Genomic DNA, 27,731 nt, shown 5'->3' on the forward strand with positions numbered 1-27,731 from the left:
TAAGAGTAAAAACATATGGTTATGGTATCTGTCTTTCTCTGTATGACTTATTTCACTTAGCATAACACCCTCCAGTTCTATCCATGTTGCTACCAAAGGCCATATTTCATTCTTTCTCATTGCCAAGTAGTATTCCATTGTGTATATAAACCACAACTTCTCTATCCATTCATCAGTTGGTGGACATTTAGGCTCTTTCCATAATTTGGCTATTGTTGAAAGTGCTGCTATAAACATTGGGGTACAAGTGCCCCTATGCATCAGCACTCCTGTATCCCTTGGGTAAATTCCTAGCAATGCTATTGCTGGGTCATAGGGTAGGTCTATTTTTAATTTTTTGAGGAACCTCCACACTGTTTTCCAGAGTGGCTGCACCAGTTTGCATTCCCACCAACAGTGCAAGAGGGTTCCCGTTTCTCCACATCCTCTCCAGCATCTATAGTCTCATGATTTGTTCATTTTGGCCACTCTGACAGGCGTGAGGTGATATCTGAATGTGGTTTTGATTTGTATTTCCCTGGTGAGGAGTGACATTGAGCATCTTTTCATGTGCCTGTTGGCCATCTGGATGTCTTTTTTAGAGACGTGTCTATTCATGTCTTCTGCCCATTTCTTCACTGGATTATTTGTTTCTCAGGTGTGGAGTTTGGTGAGTTCTTTATAGATTTTGGATACTAGCCCTTTGTCTGATATGTCGTTTGCAAATATCTTTTCCCATTCTGTCGGTTGCCTTTTAGTTTTGTGGATTGTTTCCTTTGCAGTGCAGATAGGCTTCTGCTAGTTTGTTCTTTTTCTAGCTCTTTAAGGTGTAAAGTTAGGTTGTTTGAGATTTTTCTTGTTTCTTATGGTAGAGCTGTATCACAATAAATTTCCCTCTTAAAACTGCTTTTGCTGCATCCCAAATATTTTGAACCATTGTGTTTTCATTTTCGTTTGTCTCCATGTATTTTCTTATTTCCTCTCTGATTTCTTGGTTGACCCAGTCATTTGTAGTAGCATGTTGTTTAGCATCCATATATTTGTGGCATTTCCAAATTTCTTCTAGTTTCATACACAGTTGTGGTTGAAAAAAGATGCTCGATATGATTTCAGTCTTCTTAAATTTATTGAGACTTGTTTTACTGCTTAATATGTGATCTATACTGGAGTATGTTCTGTGTGCACTTGAAAAGAATGTGTATTCTGCTCTTTTGGATTACAGTGTTCTATATGTATCTGTTAGGTTTGTCTGGTCTAATATGTCATGCAAAGCCATTGTTTCCTTGTTGATTTTCTGTCTAGATTATTTATCAATTGATATAGGTGGGGTGTTAGAGTCCCCTACTATTATTGTATTGCTGTCCATTTCTCCCTTTATGTTTATTAATAATTGTTTTATGTATTTTGGTACTCCTGTGTTGGACGCAGAGATATTTACTGTTGTTATATTCTCCTGATGGATTGATCTCTTTATTTTTATATAGTGCTTTTCTTTGTTTCTTGCTACAGTCTGTGCTTCAATATCTATCTTGTCTGGGGTGCCTGGCTGTCTCAGTCAGTAGAGCATGAGAATTTTGATCTCAGGGTTGAGCCCCATGTTGGGTGTAGAGATTACTTAAAATCTTAAAAAAAATTAAAAATAAAGTATTTTGTCTTGTAGGATTGCCACCCTGGCTTGCTTTTTTTGTTTTTTGGTTTTTTTTTTTTTTTAATGTTTGTTTATTTTTGAGAGAATTTGCAAGTGAGGGAGGGGCAGAGAGAGGGAGACAGAGGATCTGAAGTGGGCTCTGCACCAACAGCAGAGAGCCCCACTTGGGGCTCAGACTCACAAGCTGCGAGATAATGACCTGAGCCAAAGTCAAACTCTTAAGTGACTGAGCCACCCAGGTGCCCCACCCTGGCTTGTTTTTGGTTTTGTTTTTGGCTTCTATTTGTATGGTATGTGTTTTTCCAGTCCTTTCAGTCTGTATATGTCTTTAGGTCTGAAGTAAGTCTCTTGTAGGCAGCATTTAGATGGGTCTTGTTTCTTTATCCATTAAGTTGCCCCAATTTTTTTTTTATTGGAGTTTATTTATGTTTAAAGTAATTATTGATAGGTATGTATTTAATGCCATTTTGTTAATTGTTTTTTAGTTATTTTTGTAGTTCTTCTTTGTTCCTTTCTTTGTCTCTTGCTCTCATCCCTTATGGCTTGGTGGCTTTCTTTGGTGTTATGCTTGGATTCTTTTCTCTTTATTGTGTGTGTGTATTAATACGTTTTTGATTTGTGGTTACCATTAAGTCCACATATAAAATTTATGTGTGTAGCAGTCAGTTGTAAGTTAATGGTCACTTAAGTTTAAACACATTAAAAGCACTAAATTGTTACTTCCCCATCACGTTTTATGTATATGATGTCATATTTTGCATCTTTTTATTTTGTGTATCTTTGGATTTTTATAGACATAATTGATTTTTCTATTACTGTATTTTAACCTCCATACTTGTTTTATAAGTGATTTATCTACTACCTTTATTGCATACTTGTTTTCACCTGTGAAATAATTTCCTTTCTTAATTTTCTTATTTCTAGTTAGGGCTTTCTCTTCCACTCAGAATTCCCTTTAGCATACTTTGTAAGGCTGGTTTGGTGGCGATGTATTCCTTGAACTTTTGTTGGGAAACTTTACCTCTCTATTCTAAAGATAACTTTACTGAGTGGAGTATACTTGTTTGCAGGGTTTTTTCCTTTCAGCACTTTGAATATATCATACCACCCCCTTCTGACCTGCAAAGTTTCTGCTGAAAAATCAGCTTATGGTCTTACAAGAGGGCTTCCCTTGTATGTAGCTGCTTTCTTTTCTCTTGCTGTTTTTAAAATTCTTTATCATTACTTTTAGCCATTTTAATCATTACCTGTCTGTGTGGACCTCCTTGAACTAATATTGTTGGAGGCTCTTGGTGCTTCGTGGATTTGCAAGTCTGTTTACTTCCCAGATTAGGGAAGTTTTCAGCTATTAGTTCTTCAAATAGGTTTTCTCTCCTTTTTTCTTTTCCCCTTCTGGGATCTCTGTATTGCAAAGGTTATTATGCTTGATGGTGTCACTGCATTCCCTTAACCTATTCTCATTTTTTATTCCTTTTTCTTTTTGATGTTCAGCTTGGTTGCTTTCCATTACTGTGTCTCCTAGATCACTAATCCATTCTTCTGCCTCCCCTAATCCCTTGATTACCTCAAGTGTGTTTTTTTGTTTCTCTTACTGAATTATTCATCCCTTGCTGGTTCTTCATCTCTTCCTTAAAGTTCTCATGAATTCATTCACTCTTTCTTAAGTTCAGTGAGTATCTTTATGACCATTACTTGGAATTCTTTATCAGGCATATTGCTTATCTCAGTTTCATTTAGCTCTTCTGCTGTGATTTTGTCCCGTTCTTTCATCTGAGACATAGTCCTCTGACTATGTTTTGTCTAACTCTCCGTGATTGTTTCTGTGTATTAGGTCAGCTACGACTTCTTGAAAGTAGTGACCTTGTGTCAAAGAGGTCCTGTGGTGCCCTATAGTATAATGCCCCCAGGTCAACAGAATCAGGTATTCCAGCAGTGTCCTATATGGGCTGTATATGTCTTCCTGTTGTGACTGAGCCTTCAGCCCAGTTGACTGCAAAGCCTACTGTGGGCACACTGGGCAGGGTTTAGTCCCTGAGTTGTTGAGGAGCCTGTGTGAGGCCCAGTTGGCTCATGGGTGGCAGGGTCAGCAGTCAGGCTACCTGTCTGCAATTAGCCTCTCTATGTTGGTACAGCAAAAGGCAGGGCCTTCTCCCTGCAGAGCCCACAGCAGCTTTTTGGGGGGCCTGGGGCCAGCAGTCAAGACTAGGTGTCTATATTCCACCTCTGGCTGCACTTGCAGGTGCACCATATGGCAGAGTACTCTTCCTGTACAGCCTGCTAAGAGGTTCGGCTCTAGAACTCTTAGAGCCAGCTGGTATGTGAGATTATCTTTCCCCTCCACAGTGCAGGAGTTTCTTTGGAATGGCACCATTCCCTGCCCGGGCTGCTTGCAGGATATGGAGGAGCGGGAGTCTCTTTAGAGGGATGTGTGCCAAGATGGGTGGGTTGGAACAGGTAGGTGGCAGGGGAATGTGGGGGCAGGGCATGCAGTGCTAGCAAGTGTGGAGAGTGTTGGTGCTGGTTCCCGCAGGTGTCTGGCTATCTAGGCTAGGCAAGGGAAGGGAAGTGGCCCCCACCATCAATTTTTTCTTGGAGTAATCTCTGAAGATTCCTGCTCTTTCAGCACATGTCCTGAAATTAGTAAATAAGTCTCCTTCACATATACCCCAGGCACTTTTCAAACTGTTGCTCCTGTGCCTGAATTATTTGTGATGCTTGCTCTTTAAGGGCAGGGACCAGTTTCCTATTGCCCTCCACCTCTTTTGTTAAGCCAACTGATTTTTAAAGTCCCCAGAGTTAAACTCTACTGATTTTAAAAGCTCCAGAAGTTAAGCCCCATTGGTTCTCATAGCCAGATGTTAATGGGAATTTGTCTTCACAGTGCATGTCCCCAGTGCCTGAGATGCCTGGGGTGGGGTCTGATACTCTTCCATGCTTGTGGTGTCCCTCCCATTTGTGGTTTGTCTTGTCAGGGGGTTGGTTCCCAACCAGAGCTCTCCTACCTTTCCTACCTCTCTACCATTAACTGTGTAAGGTGTGTTCTGCCAGTCTTCAGGTTGTTTTTAGAGTTAGTTGTACAGATGTGACTGTTGTCTTGGTGTGCTCAGGGGACAGGGTGAGCTGAAGATTCTCGTACTCCACCATCTTGGTTCCCCACCCTGGGTCCTGTTTTTTAATTCATTCTGATAATGTCTTTAATTAGTGTGTTTATAACATTTACATGTAGTGTAATTATAAATATGGTTGGATTTAGATCCAACATCTTATGATTTATTTTGTTTGTTCCTTCAATATTTTGTTCCTTTATTTTAATTCATCTCTTGTGATTTTGACTATTATCTCTGTACAGTTTTTCAAGAGGTTTTGCTAGGAATTTTATATATATGTGTGTGTATATATATGTATGTATATATGTGTGTGTGTGTGTATGTATGTGTGTATATGTATGTACACATACGTATACATATATATGTATCTATACATATATACGTGTATGTATATATATATATATTTATATATATATATATATACACATATACACACATACATACACATATAACTAATAACATACTAGCAGGCCCACATTGTCAAGTGCGGGGCTCAGTCCCATGAATCATGAGATTGTGACCTGAGCCGAAATTAAGAGTTGGATGATTAGCCAGCTGAGCCACCCAAGCACCCCAACATTTAATAATTTCAAGTGACATGTTGAAATCTTTTCACTTTATAGGTCCATTTACCCTTCCACTTTTATGTCATAGTTATATATTATATCTACATAAATTGAAAATTCTATCAGGTAAAAGTCATAGTTCTTGTTTTCAAACATAAGACATTTTATTTAAAAAAAATTTTTTTTTGGGGGGCGCCTGGGTGGCGCAGTCGGTTGAGCGTCCGACTTCAGCCAGGTCACGATCTCGCGGTCCGTGAGTTCGAGCCCCGCATCGGGCTCTGGGCTGATGGCTCAGAGCCTGGAGCCTGTTTCCGATTCTGTGTCTCCCTCTCTCTCTGCCCCTCCCCCGTTCATGCTCTGTCTCTCTCTGTCCCAAAAATAAATAAACGTTAAAAAAAAAAAAAATTTTTTTTATTACGTTTATTTTTTGAGAGGCAGAGAGAGACAGAGCATGAGCGGGGGAGGGGCAGAGAGAGAGAGAGGGAGATGCAGAATCTGAAGCAGCCTCCAGGCTCTGAGCTGTCAGCACAGAGCCCGATGTGGGACTCAAACTCAGGAACCAGTAGATCATGACCTGAGCCAAAGTCGGACGCTCAACTGACTGAGCCACCCAGGCGCCCCCTCAAACATAAGACATTTAAAACACTCAGAAATAGATCACTGTATTTGCCTATTTCTGTTCTCCTTTTTTCCTGATGCTCTAATTTGCCTTCTGATACCATTTTGCTTCTCTCTGAAGAATTTCCTTTAGAACAAATCTATTAGAAATGAATTTGTTCTCTTCTGAAAATGGTTTTTATCTCACTTTCATATGTGAATGGTATTTTTGCTGGGTATAGAATTCTGGGGTGACAGTTCTGTTCTTTCTGTATTTTAAGTGTTCCACTTTCAGTTTCAATCATTTTGGCTTCTGGCCATCCTGATTCTGATGAAAGATTGATAGTCCTTCAAATTGTTGGTTCTTTATAAGTATCATCTGTCTCTTACTGTTTTCAAGAATTTTTTTTTGTTTTTAGTTTTCAGAAATTTGATTATGATGTGTCTCAGCTTAGACCTACTTGGATTTATCCTGTTTGTGTTTTGCTGAGGCCTGAAAATGATGAAGACAGGAAGATTTCTGAGGAAGAGACAAAGTGTTGCATAATTTAAGCTCATAAATAACTGTTCCAGCTAAATGTTTCCATGTTACTTTTTGCTTTTGTTTCCATATTACTTGATTGACAAGTTAGAATGTAGTTGATAGGAAATACAAACTATAATAGTATTTTAACTTCTGTTACTATTATGTCTTTTCAGCAGAGAGCTTTTTCAATCCACTCATAAAATAAATATTCTAGTATATTAATGAATGTTACATATTCCTAGAGCATAGAGAGACAACCTTATAAAATCCACTGGGAGATGTTAAAAACAAAATCCTTTAGGAATGGTTTTAGTCCTCATTTCGTCTTTAATATTTTTCCAGGGGCACCTGGGTGGCTCAGTCGGTTAAGCGTCCATCTATTGGTTTCAGGTCAGGTCATGATCTCATGCTTTGTGAGTTCAAACCCCACATCAGACTCTGTGCTGACAGTGCAGAGCCTGCTTGGGATTCTCTCTCTCCCTCTCTCTCTCTGCCCCTCTCCCACTCTTTCTGTCTCTCTCCCAAAAATAAATAAACCTAAAATAATTTTTTTAATTAAAAAAAAATAAAAATCTTCCAGATTTATCTACAAATAAAGCATGCACTGGGCCATATCTTATGCTATCCAAAAAAATTTTCTATCCATGTTCTGAATACTGTGGCCAGTTTTTTCCTATTGGAATGAGATGTTTCATGGAGTTTCTAGAGTCCATTTGAGGTTTCATCTGGTGCTATCAAGTCACCATTCTGATTGTGGCAGCTCTTATCTTTATAGATTTTACACCTTGATCATCCCATGTTTCTTTTTGGAATGTCAGACCAGATTTTGCGTGTCTGTGATGGAATCTTTGAACTTCTCCATAGATTTATGATTTTATTGTTTTATCTGAGGCCCCTGCATAAGGACTTGTGGTCAAAGAACTTAGCTTATAACACACTTTAAAGTAGTTCTATACTTACATATGTATGTATACTAGTACATACATAGAATGTTAGGTTGTATAGTATTTTTATTGTGTGTTGTCTATTTTAGGTAGTGTCAAGCTATCAAATATAAGTCAGTTTGTCCCCTCTTCTCCCTCCCTGTTTGTTTTGTTCTGTTTATTTTTGTGGGTTTATTGGTAAGGTTTAAAGGTTTAAATAACTTGAAACTTTTACTCTGAAGGATCTAGTGTTTCATGGTAGTGGAGTTAATGGCAGATATGGTGACTTAAATATGAAAGGAAATCTGTGTTATTTTTTTTTCAACGTTTTTTATTTATTTTTGGGACAGAGAGAGACAGAGCATGAACGGGGGAGGGGCAGAGAGAGAGAGGGAGGCACAGAATCGGAAACAGGCTCCAGGCTCCAGGCTCCAAGCCATCAGCCCAGAGCCTGACGCAGGGCTCGAACTCACCGCGAGATCGTGACCTGGCTGAAGTCGGACGCTTAACCGACTGCGCCACCCAGGCGCCCCAGGAAATCTGTATTATTATCCATCTATAGCATTTGGTAATTCTCTTAAAAAGTTTGGAGAAACGACAGGACATTGTTGGATGCTAATGTTTTCCTAGAAGCAGTATCTTAGATAGACACTGGATAGTTGTCCTTCTGTGTTTTAGCTAGTATGGGACATTGATAACTAATGACCCTTTTGCTTCTCATTTTTTCAAGTACCTTTTGCTAAACCTCTCAAATCTTAGAAGACAAATCTTTTGGTTGTTTTATCTGGGGAGCTAGAAGTTGTATTAATTTCCAGCTTGTTTAATTTTGGAAGCTCTCTAGAAATGTCTAGTCACATATTGAAGATTTTGTAAATTGGCAGTTTTACCCTTTAATTTATTCTAATTGAATCCTATTATTCAGGTTTGAACTAGTACAGTAGACTCTAACAGTCACATTCTGTAGCAAATTTCTGTCTTCCTAAAGTTGATGAAATCCTTAATTATAGCCGTTAACTGGGATCCATATGAGAGTTTTAACTTATAGAGCTGGCTTCTGGCCTAGTAATTTTATAGTGTGATTTTACTTTTTGAGAAAACCCTGAAGAGAGTATGGCTCATATAGAAGGTAAGGTAAAACTTAGTATAAAGAGAAAATTTGAAGATAGTAAGTTTCAGGGGCACCTGGGTAGCTTAGTTGGTTGTGTGCCCAACTCTTGATTTCAGCGCAGATCATGATCTCACAGTTCATGAGATCAGCACAGAGCCTGCCTGGGATTCTCTCTCTCCCTCTCTCTGCCCACCCCCAGTTTGTGGCCTGTCTGTCTCTGTCATTCTCAAAACAAATAAACAAACAAACAAAAAGATGGTAAGTTTCAGAATGTTTACATTTTTGAGAGAGATTATTTTAGAATTAAAATTTGTTTTGAGGTCACTGCATACCAAATGATGAAGCTAACTAACTGTTTCATATTTTGTCTCCTAATATTTTGAGCTCCTCTTAAATATTTATTGATTTTAACATATCAAAAATTTCTGATAATGGCTGGTGCTCTAAGTAATACATTTTTTTTAATTACTAAGGAAAGTGCAAGAGTTAGCATTATAATAGTTCCTATAAGAAGTAGTTCCTCCAAAAGAAGGACACTTTGACGTAGCATGACACATAAGAGACAACTTTGGCTGGTCAGTGTGTGTTGTGAATGGGGTCTCAGGTCACCTAACTAAGCAGAGGCTAGGAAGGATCTCCTAGTTAGTGACTGAGAATCATGAACCACAGAATATAGACTAATAAAGTGACCTTTTTCACAAATAACAAGATGAGAGAGCGCCCTCATGAAGAGCACAAATTTTTTTTTATTAAAGATTTTATTTTGGGGCACCTGGGTTGGTTAAGCATCTGACCTCGGCTCAGGTCAGAATCTCGCTGTTTATGAGTTCGAGCCCCCCGTCGGGCTCTGTGCTGACAGCTCAGAGCCTGGAGCCTGTGTCTCCTTCTCTCTCTGTTCCTCCCCTGCTCATGCTCTCTCTCTCTCAAAAATAAATAAAAACATTTAAAAAAATAAAAATAAAAAGATTTTATTTTTCAGTAATCTCTACACCTAAACATGGAACTTGAACTTAAAACCCCAAGATCGGGGCGCCTGGGTGGCGCAGTCGGTTAAGCGTCCGACTTCAGCCAGGTCATGATCTCGCAGTCCGTGAGTTCGAGCCCCGCGTCAGGCTCTGGGCTGATGGCTCAGAGCCTGGAGCCTGTTTCCGATTCTGTGTCTCCCTCTCTCTCTGCCCCTCCCCCGTTCATGCTCTGTCTCTCTCTGTCCCAAAAATAAATAAACGTTGAAAAAAAAAAAATTTAAAAAAAATAAAAAATAAAAAAAATAAAAAAAACCCCAAGATCAAGAGTCGCATGCTCTACCAGCTGAGCCAGCCAGGTGCCCCAAAAGCACAATTTTTATACAATATAAAATGTATTCACTTGATTTGTGCTGCTTTTCCCCACCATAGATTCAGGGTGTTTTAAATACATTCTGATTATTTCTGCAAATCATTTATATATGCTTCAATTTTTTTACTATTATAAATTCACTTTCAAGCTTATGCCATCCTAACAGAAGCAAAACTGCAAGGGTTCTTAGATGTTTTTTTCTCCCCATGAACAGTCCTATAACAATTGTAGCTTAAGAAGCATATCTATGTTAACATGAACCTAAAATAATAAAATGGTATGCTGGCTTTGTTTTGAATCTTGATTTTAATTTTATAGGTATTCCTTTAGAAATGAGTTGCACAATTGAGAAGGCACTTGCTGATGCTAAAGCTCTTGTTGAAAGATTGAGAGATCATGATGATGCAGCAGAATCTCTGATTGAGCAAACCACAGCTCTTAACAAGCGGGTAGAAGCAATGAAGCAGGTTTGATTTTTCTTCTTTCTTGTTGATTCTTTTTTTAAAAAGCAGTCCTAGACATTTATGTATTGCTTGAATCATAAATTTCTGCCTAATTAGTATTTAGGTATTTTTTAATGTTCAATAGAATTTAAAAGTAGCTTGACTTCTGTTTTAATTTTACTTTACATTATCATATAATTTTGTCACATCCAGGTGACAGGATATATGCATGTATACTCTAAAAACTGTAGATTTGATCACTTGTTTTTCTGACAGAGTTGCACATTGGAGTTTAGAAAATATATGAATATATTAGGTTCATATATATATGACAAACACCAAATAATAACTTTTACTAATAGTGACACATACTTTTCTCTCTCATATTTTTATAATGTAATGTTCATATTCTTCTCTGTAAAAGTACTTAGTGATGTTATTTAACAATGAAATAGTTTTTGAAAATGATGTAAGGCAGTATCTGATTTATACATTAGGCAGTTGTTGAATTTGTACTTACTACCTTGTTTTTCATTTAATGCTATCAATAAAAGAAGAAATGAAAAGGGCTTCACTTCTTATTCTTTTATATAAGAACTTGCATATAAGAATTTTCCAGTGGTCCATGGAGTTCAACTATCATTTTAAGCCTTATGATAAAAATTTTCAACTCTAAGAGAAATATAAAATCTCTGCTATTATGATGGAAATCAGGGGAGATGTATATTCATAGCCTACTCTTGTGAAACTCATCCACTTTGTAAAAGGAAGCAATCCTGGGAGTATGCTTTTAACAAAGCTACTAGAAATAATGGAGCAAATTTACTTGTTTTGTTGCCCTAAACAGATTACCTATCTCCCTAACTATCCAGTTTGACTCATGCATTCCAGTAAACATATCTGGTATTGAGCTGTAAAAACAAAAGAGTTTGACAACTAAAGTTAAAAACCAAGAATGTTATAATTAATACATTACTAAGTGGAACATTAAAATGCCTTGAATATAGGGGCGCCTGGGTGGCTCAGTCCGTTAAGTGTCTGACTCTAGGTTTCGGCTCAGGTCATGATCTCATGGTTTTGAGAGTTTGAGCCCCACATGGGGCTCTGCGCTGACAGTGTGGAGCCTATTTGGGATTCTCTGTCTCCCTCTCCCTCTCTCTGCCCCTCCCCGCACTCACACAGTCTCTGTCTCTGTCACTGTTTCTTTATTAAGAAAATAAATAAACTTAAAAAATTAAAAAGAATAAAATGCCTTGAATATAAAGGAGTACAGTTTTAAAGTTAGATTCACATTAAAAATTTTTTCATTTCTTTTGCCCATGTTCTTTTACTATTATTATTGAGATATAATTCACAATACCCGTAAATAAAAGGTACCCTTTTCAAAGGTATAGTTCATTGGATTTTAGTACATTCACAGGTTGTGCTACCATGATCACTGTCTAATTCCAGAACTTCCCATCACCCCCCAAAGTCCACCTCTGTTAGCAGCCACTCCCTTGGCTTTCCCTTTCCTCTGGCAACTAATCTTTCTATCTCTATGGATTTGTCTATTTGGGACATTTCATGTAAATGTTCTATATGTGGCTTTTTTGTGACTTTTTAAAATGTTTTTGTAGTTCATGTTGTAGCATATATCAGTTTTTTTTTCCTTTTAATTGCTGACTTAATATTCCATCATATAAGGATATAGTGTATTGTGTCCATCAGTTGATGGACATTTGGATTGTTTCTATTTCGGGGCTATTATAAATAATACTGCTATGAATATTTGTGTATGTTTCTGTATAAACATATATTTCTAGTTATCTTGGGTATATACCTGGGGGTAGAATGGATGGGTCATATAATAGCTGTGTTTAACTTTTTGAAGATCTGCCAGACTGTTTTCCAAAGCAGCTACACCATTTTACATTCCAATCAACAATATAATAGTTTCTCCACATTCTAACACTTGTTATTTGACTTTTTGATTAAGATCATCCTAGTGGTTGTGAAGTTGTATCTCACTGTTATATTGAATTGCATTTCTCTAATGACTAATAATATTAAGCATCTTTTTATGTGCTTATTGGCCATTTGTATACCTTCTTTAGAGAATTGTCTCTTCAGACCCCTTGCCCATTTTTTCCCCAGCTTTACTGAGATAGAATTGACATACAACATTGTGTAAGCTTAGGGTGTACAAGATGATTTGATACACATATGTATTGCAAAGTGATTACCACAGTAAGGTTAACACCTCCATCGCCTCACATAATTACCATGTATGTGTGTGTGATGAGAACATTTAAGATCTACTCTTATTAATTTCTAACCATAGAATACAATATTATTAACTATAGTCACCATGCTATACATCAGATCCCCAGAACTTATCTTATTTGCCCATCTCTTAATTGGGTGGTCTTCTTATTGTTGAGAGTTTTAAGAGTTCTTTATATATTCTGGATATTAAACCCTCATCAGATATATATCTCAGAAATATATTTTCAAATATTTTCTCCCCACATGTTCTTTTTTAATCTTTTCATTAGTATCAGGAAGAAATTCAAGAACTTAATGAAGTTGCAAGGCATCGGCCACGGTCCACATTAGTTATGGGAATCCAGCAAGAAAACAGACAAATCAGAGAATTGCAACAAGAGAACAAAGGTAAGATATATATAATCACTTCATTCCAGTGAACATATGATTGTAAAAACAACGGAGTTTGACCACTAGAGTTAAGAACCAGGAATGTTATAATGAATTAAGTTACTAAGTGGCTCATCAAATGCCTTGAAAATAAAGGAGTTTAAAAAATTTTTTTCATTTCTTTTGCACAAGTTCTTTTGTTACTGTTTACTATTATTTGTTACTCTCATCCACATACCATAAAATCTACACTTTGAAGAGGATAGTGCATTGGATTATAGTTAAAATTAGTTACATTTAGTTAAAAGAGAGCTTTAATTTACAATTGGACTATTAATTTGGAACCAGTGGGGCAATGGCCAGCTAAATTTACTCTCTGTTACTAATCTTATTTCTGGTCCATATGTCTAAAATCTATGTATTAGTTTTTATCCCTTTCCTATATATGAGTGTCTACCTTGCTTGGAGTCATCTTAGGTTTTCACCCTCAATATCCAGTTTGTACCATTGTTGTTACCTATGAAATAATTCCCTTTCTTTCTCTGTGGTCCCACTGCTTTGGCTTCTTGCTTAGGCGTTCATAATCACGTCCCTGAACTGTCCTCATTGGTCTCCCTGATTGCAGTCTCTTTTCCCCTTCAGTCTATCTTCAACACAGGCATCAGATTAATTTTTCAAAGATATATCTGATCATGCTATTCTTTTGCTTTAGAACCTTCACTGTATACTTATTTCCTTATCCAAAAGCCTTCAAAATTAACTCTAAGCCTTTTTTTATTTTTCCCATACCTCTCTTCTCCATGAAACCTTTTTTCTTGCCATCCTGAACTAGTCCCTCAACACAGCATCCACTGTCATGCCTCCCTATTCAGAATGTCTTTTCCTTTATTTTTCAGCTAAGAAATGCAAATTAATCTCAGTAATGTAAAGCTTTCACCACTTTTTCCTCACAGACTTCTCTCATATATATTTGGGTACAGCTCTATTCTGTACTTTATACACTGTATTATAATTATTTATGTATTGGCTTTCTCGACTAGACTGTGCACTCCATGGCCTTTTGGGAGTTCCTAATATACAGCATTATCTGGTATTTGTTATTCAGTAAATGTTTGTTGAAATGATTCTATAAAAATTAGTTTTAAATGGTTATTCAAAAAACTAATAAAGGACTCTATTTGGTATCCTTTATTTCTTTATGGCAGGATTTTTTCATATGTTTTCTTGCCAAAATACCCTCTTTATAAAGTTGCTTTTTTGATAAATGTAATTGGGAAGAGACTATTTTGTACATCTTTAACTCAAGTTTCAGTAAAATATACTGTTATTCTTGTTGTTCTTGATAGAATTGCGTACATCTCTGGAAGAACATCAGTCTGCCTTGGAACTTATAATGAGCAAGTATCGAGAGCAAATGTTTAGACTGCTAATGGCTAGCAAAAAAGATGATCCAGGTATAATAACGAAGTTAAAAGAGCAGCACTCCAAGGTAATCCATTTTATAAACATAATTTGAAATGAAAAGAAGCACAAATCAGTTAACTTGTGGTGAGATTTTTTTTTTTTTGCTGTTGTTAAATCACAGGTATCTAACATGATACTGAATACTTCATCTTTCTGAAATTTTCTGCTTTTCCTTATTTTTTTCATTACTTGTTACATATTTTGATTATCCTCCTAACTCCTTTTGTCCCCTAATAGCTTTAACATACTTTCAAAAATAAATTTTATTTGGGAAGTTAAAGGTAAGTGTATTCAATTCAAAATTATTCTGTAAGGTTATCTGCTTTTAAGAAATATTTCTTCTAATATGTGTGTTGACATTTGTTGCAAAAACAAAAATTGAAATGTTGAAAACATTTCAGAAATCTGAAACCAGCTAAAGGTAGATTTCTTAACACTATTTACTGAATGAGGCTACTTCATCCAGATTATAAATAATACTGAGTATGATGGAAAAAAACCTGGGCGGCTGGGGAGGAAAAGAACCAGCATCTTAAAATTTTGCCCCCTGCTGCCCCGAGGCGCAGATCAGTTAGCACCATTTTTAGAGACAGAGCCCAGCTGGTTAGAATTTGTGTCTTCCCTCTGCTCATTTTACTTATTGACATCCCTGTGTGTTTCCTTTTTGTATGTCCCTGTGTTTGTTAGCAACTGCTATAAAGACAAGTAGAATAATCCTTTCCTATTTACATTTTACATTTTAAACTGAGTTTTAACTGCTGGTGTGAAATAAAAATATTAGAATACTGTGATTTCTAGCTATTATCTGTATTGGATAATGGTGAGCTAACTATTAGTTATAACTAACATTTAAGAAATACTGTTTTAAGACATGTTTTCATCTTTCTCAATTATTGAAATACATTTTAGAGTCCTTAAGATAATTCTTAATTCTTCCATCTTAGTGCTTGTGGGTATTTTTAAGTTATTATTCTATTAAAATTAAATATCTAGTAAATCTTTGTGTGACAACTTTACATTATTAAGGAAGTTAGTAATAGATACTTCTTGTGTCAATAGTAAAATAGATTAATAAATAAGCGTTTAATGTTATCTAATTACACTATTCATCTTCTAACTGAAGGGGAATAACCTTGGATGTTTAAGTGGCAATCTTTTGAACATAAATTTATCTATTGTTAGAGATCATTATAAAAACATTTAAATTTAATTGTATAACTTGACTGTTTCTTTTAAAGGTACAAAGATGAATTGATTTAAATTATTGGTAAAATAAATTTAAATTGATTTAAATTATTGGTATAATCTTGAGAAATTCCAAAAGCCCCTAGTGTTTAAAACCTAAGAAATTTTTTAAGATCTAAAGGGAATACTCTGACCAAAAAGTGTTTAGCATAAGATACTGCAGGTTGCTAAGTTGTCTGGTAGCAACTATGCCAGAAGCAAATGTTTTCTAAAACACGTAAGATTTTGCCATTCACTGGAGCAATTTCATTAATCCGTGAAGTTAAACATTTCTTAAGATAGCTGTAAACCATCCTTTTTTACTATGGAGATTGAATTCATCTAAGTGCTGATCCTTACCTTCCATAAAATGACTGTTCAGTTACTTGTTGTTAATTCTAACTAATACATATTAATGTTTGTGATTTTGATTTTTCCCAAAAAGGAGACACTTCAACTCAAATAAACATTTATTAACACTTGCACTGGCTTAGTTATTAATCATAAGATGAATAAATACATATGTTCCATTACTTTGCCATAGGAGCTTACAGTGTAAAGGGAGATAGATAGAAACATATTGAATATAAGATAGGATGTGATGAATCCTAAAATAGAGATATCATTTAATATGGGAATATGAGTGGAAGTAAGATTAGTTCTCATGAGGAGAATCTGGAAAGGTGTCAAGAAAGGAAGAAAAATCCCATCTAAATCCAGCCTTGAGTTAATTATTAGAGGGGGGGAAGTGTCAACAAGCAGAAGTGGGTGAGCAGAGACACTTGTGTGATAAAGGTGCAGAAATAAAAGATTCCAGGATGTGTTTAGGTATTGACACTCTGATAAGCCTAAACACAAAAAAATTTTATAACACATTTAGATTAACAGAGTTACACATAACAGCATTTTGGCGTGAGACCATTTTGAAACCACCGTGATACAGAATTTCTCCCTCACTTAGAAGTTTTTGAGCACAGATTTAAAAATCAGTAAAAGGTTTGAGAAGAACTCATTTTTATCCAAATACTCATTTTTACGTTATTTTTGAACAGATGCCTTTTTGGAAATCTTAAAAAAACAAACATTTCAAACAGTTGGCTAACACGCATGAACTAACACTCATCAGTTTTTAAATTACGGATAATATCCGTATTAACATTATAATGACTCTATACTACAGATTGACATGGTACATCGTAACAGCTCCGAAGGATTCTTCCTTGATGCATCTCGACACATCTTTGAAGCATCTCAACATGGACTGGAGAGGAGGCACTTGGAAGCAAATCAGAATGTACACTAAATAAAACAGTCAACTTTTGGGGTGTGGATGGAAGGGGGGAGGTCCATTTAAAACGTTCTTTTACATTGAATTTTCCTGCCAGTTTAAATCAACAAATAAATGAACTTGCTTTTTAAAAATGCTGTGCTTTTGATAGCCACGCAAAAACATTCAGTGTAGAAACTTTAAATCTGTCATTTCTCTGTGTATTGTATCATACACAGCCTGTTAGGTAATTGCAGGCTTTAAAGGTTGTTCAAGCCAGCTTTTCATTTTATCGCTGCAAAATTTTAGTAGTCTTTAAACAATTACCCTCTTTGGGAACATCAAAGATGTTTTCTTGGCAGTCATTTTAATCTAATTCCATAAAAATTTTGCTCAAACTATTTTAATTCAGATTTCTGATGGTTAGTAGTCCTTCAGTTTGAGGTCACAGTTACCTAAACATGCCTTTGTTTAGGTGTTAATGATTTAATAGCATACACTATCTTGTCTTAACTTTGTTTTAATTGTGGCAAGTCTTGACTGAGCAAAGTTGAATAAACCTAAACAAGAGTTAAAAATGAGCATTTCAAGGATTATATCACTGACAATTCAAGGATTATGTTACTGACACTTTGTGCCTTTAAGACTGTTTCGAAAACACAGGTCTTAGCCTCTTGTGTTCATTAAAAGGTCTATGATGCTTCCCTAAAAATTTTATTGTAATAAATGAGCTATCCATGAACTGGGTCTAGAAAAATACTACTCTGTTTGAAGTCTTGGGATTTTGTTTTGTTTCATGATTTTATTAGAACAGGCTCTGTCCTGAAAAAATTAGTGGAATCTTGTTTTCTTCCATTTTAAAGGCAAAGAATTATTTCCTTCCTGTACCGTCTTTTAACCTAAAAGGACAGTAAATGATAAGCTGAAAAAAGTGTTGGTGTTCAGAATTTTTTCATTATCCTTAATCTGCTGCTGTAGTTATCTGTATTTAACTTGCTTTTAAACATTATGCTCCCTTTCCAGAGGGAGGGGATTTAATCGTTTTCAAAAAACTGTTTCAGAATATGACAAATGTTTGTCTTGACACTATTCTTCCTACCATAATCTAATCCAGGACTGTCCAATAGCACTTTCTGAAATGATGGAAATGTTATCTGTGCTGTTCAGTATGGAAGCCACCAGCCACATGTGGCTAGTGAGCACTTGAAGTGTCACTAATGCAACTGAGGAGCTGAATTGTTAACTTTTTAAAAGGTGTTTAATTTTAATTGACATTTATGTAGCATCATATTGGATAGGGTAGGTTAGTCCTTTTATTTTGCCGCCTTTTGCATACTAGCATTGTATAGGTTTTTCCATTAAAATAATACAAGGACTTGCATTTTTGTTGGCTAGAAGATATTGTGTGGTTTGCTAAAGATACTGTTTGTTCTCCATATTTCTTTCACAGTTTACTAGTTTTATAGGTTTTGGGGGTCGCCTTCAAATCCTTTTTACAAATAGGGTATATACGGCTATTTAAGAGACAAGCTTTCAAGGCACTTTTGAGTTCTTATACTTGAGTTTTGACCTTAATATAATAAAGTCACCCTCAACTGCCAGTGAACAATGGTCTATAGAAGCTGTTTGTTGAGAAATGATTATTCTTAAGTTTCTGCTGGTTTTTAAACCTTGTGTCTGTCTCTTTCACCTGACTAGAAGCTCCTTGAAAGCAGGAAACATGTCTTAATAGGCTTCGTATTCCTATTGCCTAGCACAGTGCCTGGCACATCATGGGTGTGCAAAAATGAATACCACAAGATTGGAAAAAACTTATCTACTTGCTGTACCAAATAAATGTGGATATCTATTTTATACCTAAATTATATTTTGAACAGTTTGCAAAGAAGGCCATTTAATATTTTAATACTTAAAAGCAGACTTATGTTCATTTTACTTAGTATTTATTATCTGATCTGTTATGTACCAAACACAGGCAAATATAAACAAGATACAGTTCCTGCTCTCAAGGAGGATTATTACCTGGAAAAGTTTTAGGTTGGATTGAGATCATCGCTTCTTGGCCTTTTGGCTAAGATCAAGTGTAGGTTGGATTGAGATCAATGTTTAGGCATAGATAATAAAGATTTATAAATCATCAAGACTTTAGAGATAAAGAGATTGAATGTGTCAAAAATTTTTGTCTTTCCCATTACTTTAGTAGGTGTAGGTACAAAAAAAGGAAAGGTTGTTGATCATTTGTGGTAAGAGGAATGTGAAATAGCACTCTTCTTGCTAGTGGGTTTAGTTGTAATTATGCTGCTTATCCTTATTTATAGTCCTAACAGAAATCTGATTTCAAAAGCACATTCATGGTCAGTCAACTTTCTTATAAATGTGTTTGATATATTACATTCATGTTAAATGGCAATGTAAGAATATTACATTCATATTAAGTGGCAAAGCAGATTTTTTTTTTTTTAAAGAGAGTATCCAAAAGTAAAAACAGTTATTTCACTGATTTGCAACTCCCATCTTTTTTTCAGGAATTACAAGCACATGTTGATCAGATAACAGAAATGGCAGCAGTAATGAGGAAAGCCATTGAAATTGATGAGCAACAGGGCTGCAAGGAACAGGAACGAATATTTCAACTTGAAGTAAGTTTTAAATTGTAAATTGGGTGAAAACTGTCCACATGAAGATTTATGCCAGAAAATACATCCCATTTAAATAAATACATACATCTCGGGAAAACTAGTAATGTTCTCTTTCTTAACCTGGATATTGGTTATATGGGTATATAATGCAAGACTATTTCAATAGTAATACAAGAGTCTAGGATCAGTATAACTTATAGCAGTATTTGAGCAAATTGACATTTTTTGATCCTATGTGTTCCTGTTACTGGGTGAATATGCCTTTTAACTTAGTAATTTAAAAAATTTCTTTATTTCTATTGGAGATCATGGTGATGCAGGGACAATTATTTTAATCTACAAATATTCTTTGGGCATTCGTATTTTTCTGTGGAATATAAAAGCTTTTCTGTCTTTTATTGTGTGGTAGTGAAAGCATAAGTTATTGTTGAATAGTTCAAATCAGTAGACTTTTATACTTTAAAAGCTTCTTTTTGAAATGATGGTGGAGATACTGGTTATAGAGGGCCAAAAGTGATTTCAGTCTCTAAGCATAGTGTTCTCTCATTCTTTAAAACAGGGCTTAGCAAACTTTTTCAGTAAAGGACCAGACAGAAAATATTTTTTTGCAAACCAGACATTCTGTGTTACTCAACTCTGTGCTACTCAACTCTGTCATTGTAACACAAAAGCAGCCATACACACAAAAAAATATTCAGTTTACCTATGTTCAGTGAAGTTTAATTTACAATAACAGGCCTCAAGCCAGGCTGTAGTTTGCTGATCCTTGCTTTATACCATTGAAACGTAGAAAGTAAGACTGAGAACAAAGTAGTTGTTAAATGTCTGCAAATTCTTACAGTAACTAATCTAGAAGAAAAAGAGTTGTTTATCAGTGCTCCATTTGCCCACCTAACTATCCTTCTTGAAAAATCTCAGATCTACTCAACCAGCCCCACTGCTTTCAAATTCCAGTGAGGAAAACCAAACCTTTCCTGTATTCCATGCTAACATGGAAAGTAGTAAAGGTACTAACTAAAGTCCTAAGAGGTTCTCATCATTGGCCTTGTGTTTATATCGATATAAATCTAGATGTTACTTTTCCTCGTCTATACTGTGATTATAAAATGAGGCCGTTTCTGAGGTTCCATTTACAGTTACAGCTGCATAAATAAGGCGGCTTTGACCTGATGGAAAAGGAGCACAGTTCCTACCTCTTTAAAAAAGTGTTCTCTGGATTCAAGTTTTCAACTTTGTATATTCATTTAGTCTATTTCTGCTCTGCCAATTATAAAACTTTTTGTCATACCTTCTTACGTTTGGCTTAAGATAGGTTTGTATTTTTGTAGCTATCTTGGTGACTACATCTTTTTGTTTGCCTTCTTTTAGCAAGAAAACAAAGGCTTGAGAGAGATCCTGCAAATAACTCGAGAATCATTTCTGAACCTTAGGAAAGATGATGTGTCTGAAAGTTCATCTTTGTCAGCATTAGTGACCAATAGTGACCTGAGTCTGAGGAAGAGCTGAAGACCCTGTAAGTCTGTGAGCTTCCTGCAAGGCTCCAAATGGTCACTGGGACTGGCCTACTGACATGAGTGAATTAACAGAAAAATCCATCTCAAGCAACCCTTTATTTTTTTTCTATAGTATGTACAGTGCACTGGCAATGACATTCTTACGCTGGCAAAAATGCAGAATTAATGGTTGTAGATTTTATTCCAAAATATAATTAAAAAATAGAAACTTTGTTAATTGGGGAACAAACTAAAGATTTTTTGAGTGACTGCTGAACCTAATAGTAGTACTGTTGCTATTCTGGCTGATACTTGGATAAACATGAATATTCCCAATAAATGTTCGGGAATTCATAACATTATCCAAATTTTAAAATACACATCTTGGCACAGTTTTGTGAATGGAAGACTGTCATATTAAATGTTATTTCTCCTCCCTGTTTGGTGTCAGATATAACAAATAGCTTATGTACTGTGAGATTTCAGCTTTAATGGTCGCCTGTCTACCTTCCCATTACTGTAAATTTTGGTCAAAGAAAATTCAGTTTGCAAGACTGTAGGAATGTTTCAAATGCACCATAAACAAAAGTTAATTTAATTTTAGCTGATTTGCCATAATTAAAATACTCCACTAACAATTATCCATAAGTTTAAGTATATGAAATATCATTTCAGGAATGAAAGAGAAAGAATATTACTTTCTAAGAAAGATCTTATAAGAGACATATTAGTAGGTTAAACTACTCCTTTGAGAGATTTAAGTTTTGGTTCTAAATAATGAAGATGAGATTTTTCTCTTCTCTGGTTGATCTTTAAGGATATTAGGTAGTTCTTTTAGCTAACAGAGTTGCAATGTTTGATATAGCAAGCTAGGTATGGTAATGTCAAAGTAAATTGGGGATTCCTCTGCCTCATTGAACCCTTTTTTAAAAGTATTCTTAAGAAATACAGAAAGTAAATTAAAATTTCAAAATAAAATTTGTTTTCTGGTCCTCATAACCTGTAAGATTTTTCTTATACTCTATCAGTCAAAGGGTGGGGGTGGGGGTGAGAGGAAATCTGTAGATTTATAAGTATTTGTTTTTTGTTTTTTGTTTTTTTTTTTTTTACAAAATCTATATCCAGTATGTAAATTTTTAAAAGCCACTAGAAAAAGAAATGTACTTTAACATCAATTGAAATCTAAATTTTTCTTATTTTATGATTATAGAAGGATAAAAATATCAAATATGATTAAATATACTAATTTATATTAAAATTAGCACAATAGAAAATTCTACTTTTGGGTATGTAATTTGTTAAAGAAATATTCACATGGTAGCTTTTGTGTATAATTTCATATATTGGTAAAATTCAAAACTACTTTTCACTTTGGAATTTTTGTATATTAAGTTTGGAGTAAGTGGGGCTGATGTGGCTGATTGAAAAGGGCTAATGGCCCAAACACTGAATAGATTCCTTCTTTCAGAGGCCTTAATTGATATTTTATAAATGACAGTTTTTATTTTTAACCTTTTCTGTTGGTTTGGGGTAAAGAATCTGTTAATTTGGTGGCACATTCATTCATACAGTTTTTAGCCCAAGTCAGAATTAAAAAAAATACACAGTTGAGATGAAGTCTGAGGCAATTCATTGAGGCAGCTCTATTATAAAATGTTTCTTGATAACTATTTTTTTATAAACAAGTTAATTTATTCTTGGTCTTCTTACTTGGATATAATTTTAAGATCTTGGCGTTTAAAGACATTTACTTTGTTACATAGCAACAGTTTTCCATCTATTTTTTGTTTTTAAGCAGAACCTTAAATTTATGTCTGAGTGTGTATACTGCATAGGAGCCTATTTTATCAATAAAGATGAGTGGTTGAAATTGATATGGTCTCCAAGTTAATGTGAGAACAATGCTTACATACAGTTTATTTTTCTGGCATTTCATCTCTTACCACAAAACTAGTACTTAGCAACAACTTCTATCTGTATTTCTTAGGAATTGGCCAGCAACTTATTGCTGATCCAGCAAACCTTTTTATAATCATATGTGGTGGATTTAAGAGTGTCCCTGCTGCAGGGGCACCTGGGTGGCTCAGCATCCAACTCTTGATATGGGCTCAGGTCATGGTCTCACAGTCAAGAGAATTGAGCCTCGAGTCAGGCTCCACACTGGGCATCGAGCCTGCTTGGGATTCTCTCCCCCTCTCTATGCCCCTCCCTGTCAAAAATCAGTATAAAATTTTTTTTTACAAAGTGTCCCTGCAAAGGCACATCCAAGTGCTAACCTCCTGTACCTGTGAATGTGGCATATATATATATATATATATATATATATATATATATATATATATCTTTTCAAAGTTTATTTTTATTTTTGAGAGAGAAGTGGGGGAGGTAGGGGCAGATAGAGAAGGAGAGAGAGAATTCCAAGCAGGCTCTGCACTGTCAGCATAGAGCCCAATGCGGGGCTCAAACTCACAAACTGAGCTGAAGTCAGATACTTAACTAAGCCACCCAGGCACCCCAACCATATATTTTTTTTAAGTTTATTGGAGAGAAAGAGGGAGAGTGCATGTGCCTGTGAGGCAGGGAGGGGCAGAGAGACAGGGAGAGATAATCTTAAGCAGACTCCAGGCTGCCAGGGCAGAACCCGACACGGGGCTCAAACTCAGGAACCATGAAATCATGACCTGAGCCGAAATCAAGAGTCAGAGACTTAACGGACTGAGCCACCCAGGTGTCCCATACTGACCACATTTTTAATAGTTTTTGCAGATTTAAGGATCTTGGAATTAGATCATCTTGAATTTAGGATGGGCCCTATATCCAGTGACCGGTGTCCTTATAAGAGAGAAGGATATTTGAAACAGGCATAAGGAGAAAGCTATATGAAGACAGAGGCAGAGAGTTATGCAAGCTGCAGAGCCCTAAGGTGCCAACAGAAGCTAGGAGAGGGGTATGAATTGAATCATCCCTCAGAACCTCCAGAAGGGGCCAGCCCTGCGTGACATTAGACTTCTGGCCTTCCTGATTTTTCAGAACTGTGAGAGAATAAATTTCTGCTAAGCCACCCTACCTGTAGTAATTTGTTACAGCAGCCCTAGAAAACAATGATCTATTTATCATCTATCCACTACATGCTTTTTATAGTGGAAATACAACTCTAAAAAATCAGTTCTACACAACCTCACAGAGTGTTTTCTGCTCATATTGGTATTCTTTAATATCAAGGTGACTTCCAAAATTTTCTATTTCTAAACTGCCTCAATGACCGGAAGATCACAGATCCGTAACTCGCTTTTTGGTGATCACTACCTTTTTTGACAGAGTAAAATAGGAGTTCATTTTTTAGTGAAATATCAATGAAGAATAATCTCTAATTGAAATTTGAAGGGGCTTTCTTTTTACATCAGTGGCTGCCTCTCAGCCTCCTCTGTCCCTTTCTTCTGACTTTAAGCCCCAGGGCTCAGTCCTTATTCCTGCTCAGTTCCTTGGTGATCTCACCCAGTCTCATGACTTTAAATACCACCTGTATTGCTGATGACTCCCAAATTTACAGCTCTCATGAACTCTGGACTCTTCCAACTATAACTATCAGAGATCTCAGACTTAACATGCTCCAAGCAGTCTTCCCCCCAGGCCTCTCCATATGCTTCCCTATCTGAGATGGTGACAACTCCATCTTTTCAGCTGCCAAGGCCAAAAACCTTCCTGGCATCTTTGACTCCACTTTTTCTATCTTGCATCCAATTCATCAGCAAATCCTATTGACCCCCCTCCCTTCTAAATATATCAGAATCCTATCATCTCTCACCATCTCTACTGCTTCCCCTGGTTAAAGCCACATTATGATAGTGTTAGAGTGAGCAAATTAAACCTAAGTATCATACAATAAGGAAATAATTTACTTCCAGATTACTAATTTACTATCAATATCTACCCAAAGCAGTTTATATATACTGTGGCTTAAAGATTCTAGCAACAGGAACAAAAAAATAACTAAATTTACATAATAAAAACCTGAATGCTATACTGCAGATGTAATTACAACCATGTAAAAACTGCATAGCGGGTGGGGTGCCTGGGTGGCTCAGTCGGTTAAGCATCCAACTTCGGTTCAGGTCATGATCTCGCAGTTCTTGAGTTTGAGCCCTGCATCAGGCTCTGTGCTAAGAGCTCAGGGCCTGGAGCCTACTTCGGATTCTATGTCTCCTCTCTCTGCCCCTCTCTTGCTTGTGCTCTCTCACAAAAAGTAAACATTTAAAAAATAAATAAATAAAATGCATAGGGGGAAATGTCCAGAAGCAAATAACATCAGTATACTTCCAACTAACTCTGTTTTACATACACTAGCCAGTTAGTTTTCTGTTGCCTGCAAACCAGTTTTTTTGTGACTATCTTTGTATAGATGTATCATAATTTACTCAACTCTTTCTTCTGATGGATATTCAGACTGTTTGAAATTTCTGTTAAAACAATGCACCCAGGGGCGCTTGGGTGGCTCAGTCGGTATAGCATCCAACTTTGGCTAAGGTCATGATCTCATAGTCTGTGGGTTCGAGCCCCAAGACAGGCTCTGTGCTGACAGCTCGGAGCCTGGAGCCTGCTTCGGATTCTGTGTCTCCCTCTCTCTCTGTCCCTCCCCCATTTGTGCTCTCTCTCTCTCAAAAATAAAATTAAAATGCTTCATTAACTCATGTGCATAATTTATGTACTGTGATTTCTGGTGTATAAATTCTCAGAAGTTGGTTAGGTTATGTTCCTTTTTGAGATCTTTCACATAAAGGAAAAAATGTAGACGGTTAAAAATCTACCATACAGAAAATATTACAGTTTAAAGTAAGTCAACTTCTTCCTACAATCTGTGTCTTCCCAGGGGTAATTAGAAGTTTCTTCTGAATCAGAAAAACTTCCCTATAAATGTTTTTAAACATATTTACACACAAATACACATAATTGGAATCTTACACCTTGGTTCCTCAATTTTTTTTCATTTAATGCTATCCCTCACAAGTTTTTTTTCCCATATGAGCAAAAGGAAAAGAGTAAACCCACTGCTTTGGAAAAACTAAAGCCTGCAGAAAATTCACTATACTGAAATCAGTATCAGTAGGTAGAACTGGACCCGGAATAAAAATATCCTGATCTTGAAACACAGGATATACACTTCTTGAGTATCAGATACTGCTAGGAAGGCTACATTTGGGCTTTCTATAAAACTAACAAAGCTGGGGCATCTGGGTGGCTCAGTCCGTTAAGCAGCCGACTTCGGCTCAGGTCGTGATCTTGCGGTCCGTGAGTTCGAGCCCCGCGTCAGGCTCTGTGCTGACAGCTCAGAGCCTGGAGCCTGTTTCAGATTCTGTGTCTCCCTCTCTCTCTGACCCTCCCCTGTTCATGCTCTGTCTCTGTTTCAAAAATAAATAAACGTTAAAAAAAAAATTTTTTTTTTAAAGTAACAAAGCTGGTTAGAATCAGTGTTTCTGCAATAACCCCAAGCCTCAGCACACTGCTTTTGTCTGTATATACATTTCAAGATGAATAGGGCTGGCCCTTGGCTACTTTAAAATGCCAAGGATTTATCAGCTGCATCTCCAATTTCAGGACCACTCAGTGGGCAAGTGCACAGTGCTATCAAATCAAAAGCTGATGTGAGATCAAGTGAATGCATTCCTCAAATGTGAACTTCTTCTAGAATATGTTTAAGACCTATCTCTAACTGAAATTTAAATAAAAATTTGAAGGGTAAAAAAAGACCTATCTCAAAGATTATAAGGTTTTTATATCCAGTCATGTAGACTCTAGACATACAGAATACAAGAGGTTAACAACATTCAGTGGAAAGTCACTGGGATATACAATTGAAGTAATTCAGGAGGGAGAGCTGATCTGGAAGAAGAGTAGCTCTACTGGTGAAATGGAAGACTGTCCTATGTTGAAAAACCTTCAGGCATTAATAGGATGAGAGACTTTTTTCAGAAAAAAGCCTTTAATCCTGTCCATGAAAACAGTCCTCTAGAACCCCAGGCCCAGCCCTAGCAATACAATGTATTTCAGTTTTCAGGAATTTTGATATATGGATGGTCTCTCCAAAGGAGACAGCTAGTTTAAAAAACATGTTGAGGTCCAGTTCAATTGCTGAAAACACAGCCCATGGAGAACTGGGGAGCAAAAGCACACTTAATGTGTCTCAATTGCTTCTTCCGTCTGCATCCTTTTTGGATCTTCTATCTCCTTCCTTAAAGCTCCCAAACACTCATCCATGCTTTTCCCAGTGCGCCCACCACAAGTTCAGGCAGGGCAGAGCACGTACAAGCCACTCTGGACAGTAGAAAATCTATTAGCAGAAGGAGCCGTGAACCTCAGGTGAATAAGCTGTTTAGCCCTTAAAAACTTCAAAGTAAAAAAGTAATTGTGGCCATTCTTCAATCTCCTTCCAAAAGAAGGAATTCACCCTTGGGGAGCAATGGAGTCAGGTATATTATACTTGTATACAGGTACGTTAATAAGACTCTGGAAACAGAAGGAAAGATTTTGAGGACTATGGCTTTTGTGGGTCACCCAAGTGTTCTGACCCACCTGCCAGGGAACAATTGCTAAATTCTAGGGTCTTGGAAGGAAATAAGAAAGGTAAATAAAAAGACAAGGTATGCTCTGGGCAGTTTTGTAGTATAGTCCAAATTTAACGAGGAAGATGGACAATGAAAACAACTACCATATGATCCAATAATCCCACTCCTGGGTATATATCCAAAGGAAATGAAAAGCAGGATCTTGAAAAAATGTA

At 36.3% G+C, this 27,731-nt stretch overlaps 2 protein-coding genes across 7 annotated transcripts in view; one reads left to right on the forward strand and one right to left on the reverse strand.

Moving 5' to 3' along the window:
• Positions 1 to 22,830, forward strand: part of FGFR1OP2 (FGFR1 oncogene partner 2) — a 35,335-nt gene extending 12,505 nt beyond the window's left edge. For 2 of the 4 annotated variants that reach the window (XM_047864803.1, XM_047864802.1), the window contains exons 2-7: positions 10,108 to 10,256; positions 12,770 to 12,887; positions 14,216 to 14,358; positions 16,738 to 16,851; positions 19,350 to 19,463; positions 20,832 to 22,830. In XM_047864803.1, the coding sequence (XP_047720759.1) occupies positions 10,122 to 10,256; positions 12,770 to 12,887; positions 14,216 to 14,358; positions 16,738 to 16,851; positions 19,350 to 19,463; positions 20,832 to 20,969 (762 nt within the window). In that variant the 5' untranslated portion in view covers positions 10,108 to 10,121 and the 3' untranslated portion in view covers positions 20,970 to 22,830. Of the gene's footprint in view, positions 1 to 10,107; positions 10,257 to 12,769; positions 12,888 to 14,215; positions 14,359 to 16,737; positions 18,079 to 19,349; positions 19,464 to 20,831 lie in introns of those variants that run through there. The other 2 variants (XR_007153679.1, XM_047864804.1) reach the window with 2 other exon arrangements.
• The window catches only part of TM7SF3 (transmembrane 7 superfamily member 3), a 50,358-nt gene continuing 38,642 nt past the window's right edge, over positions 16,016 to 27,731 (reverse strand). For all 3 annotated transcript variants that reach the window (XM_047864801.1, XM_047864800.1, XM_047864798.1), the window contains exon 14: positions 16,016 to 16,832. The gene's annotated coding sequence lies outside the window, so the exon portion shown is untranslated. The remainder of the gene's footprint in view (positions 16,833 to 27,731) is intronic.

This window comes from Prionailurus viverrinus, chromosome B4 (assembly GCF_022837055.1).
Source record: "Prionailurus viverrinus isolate Anna chromosome B4, UM_Priviv_1.0, whole genome shotgun sequence".
NCBI lineage: Eukaryota > Metazoa > Chordata > Mammalia > Carnivora > Felidae > Prionailurus > Prionailurus viverrinus.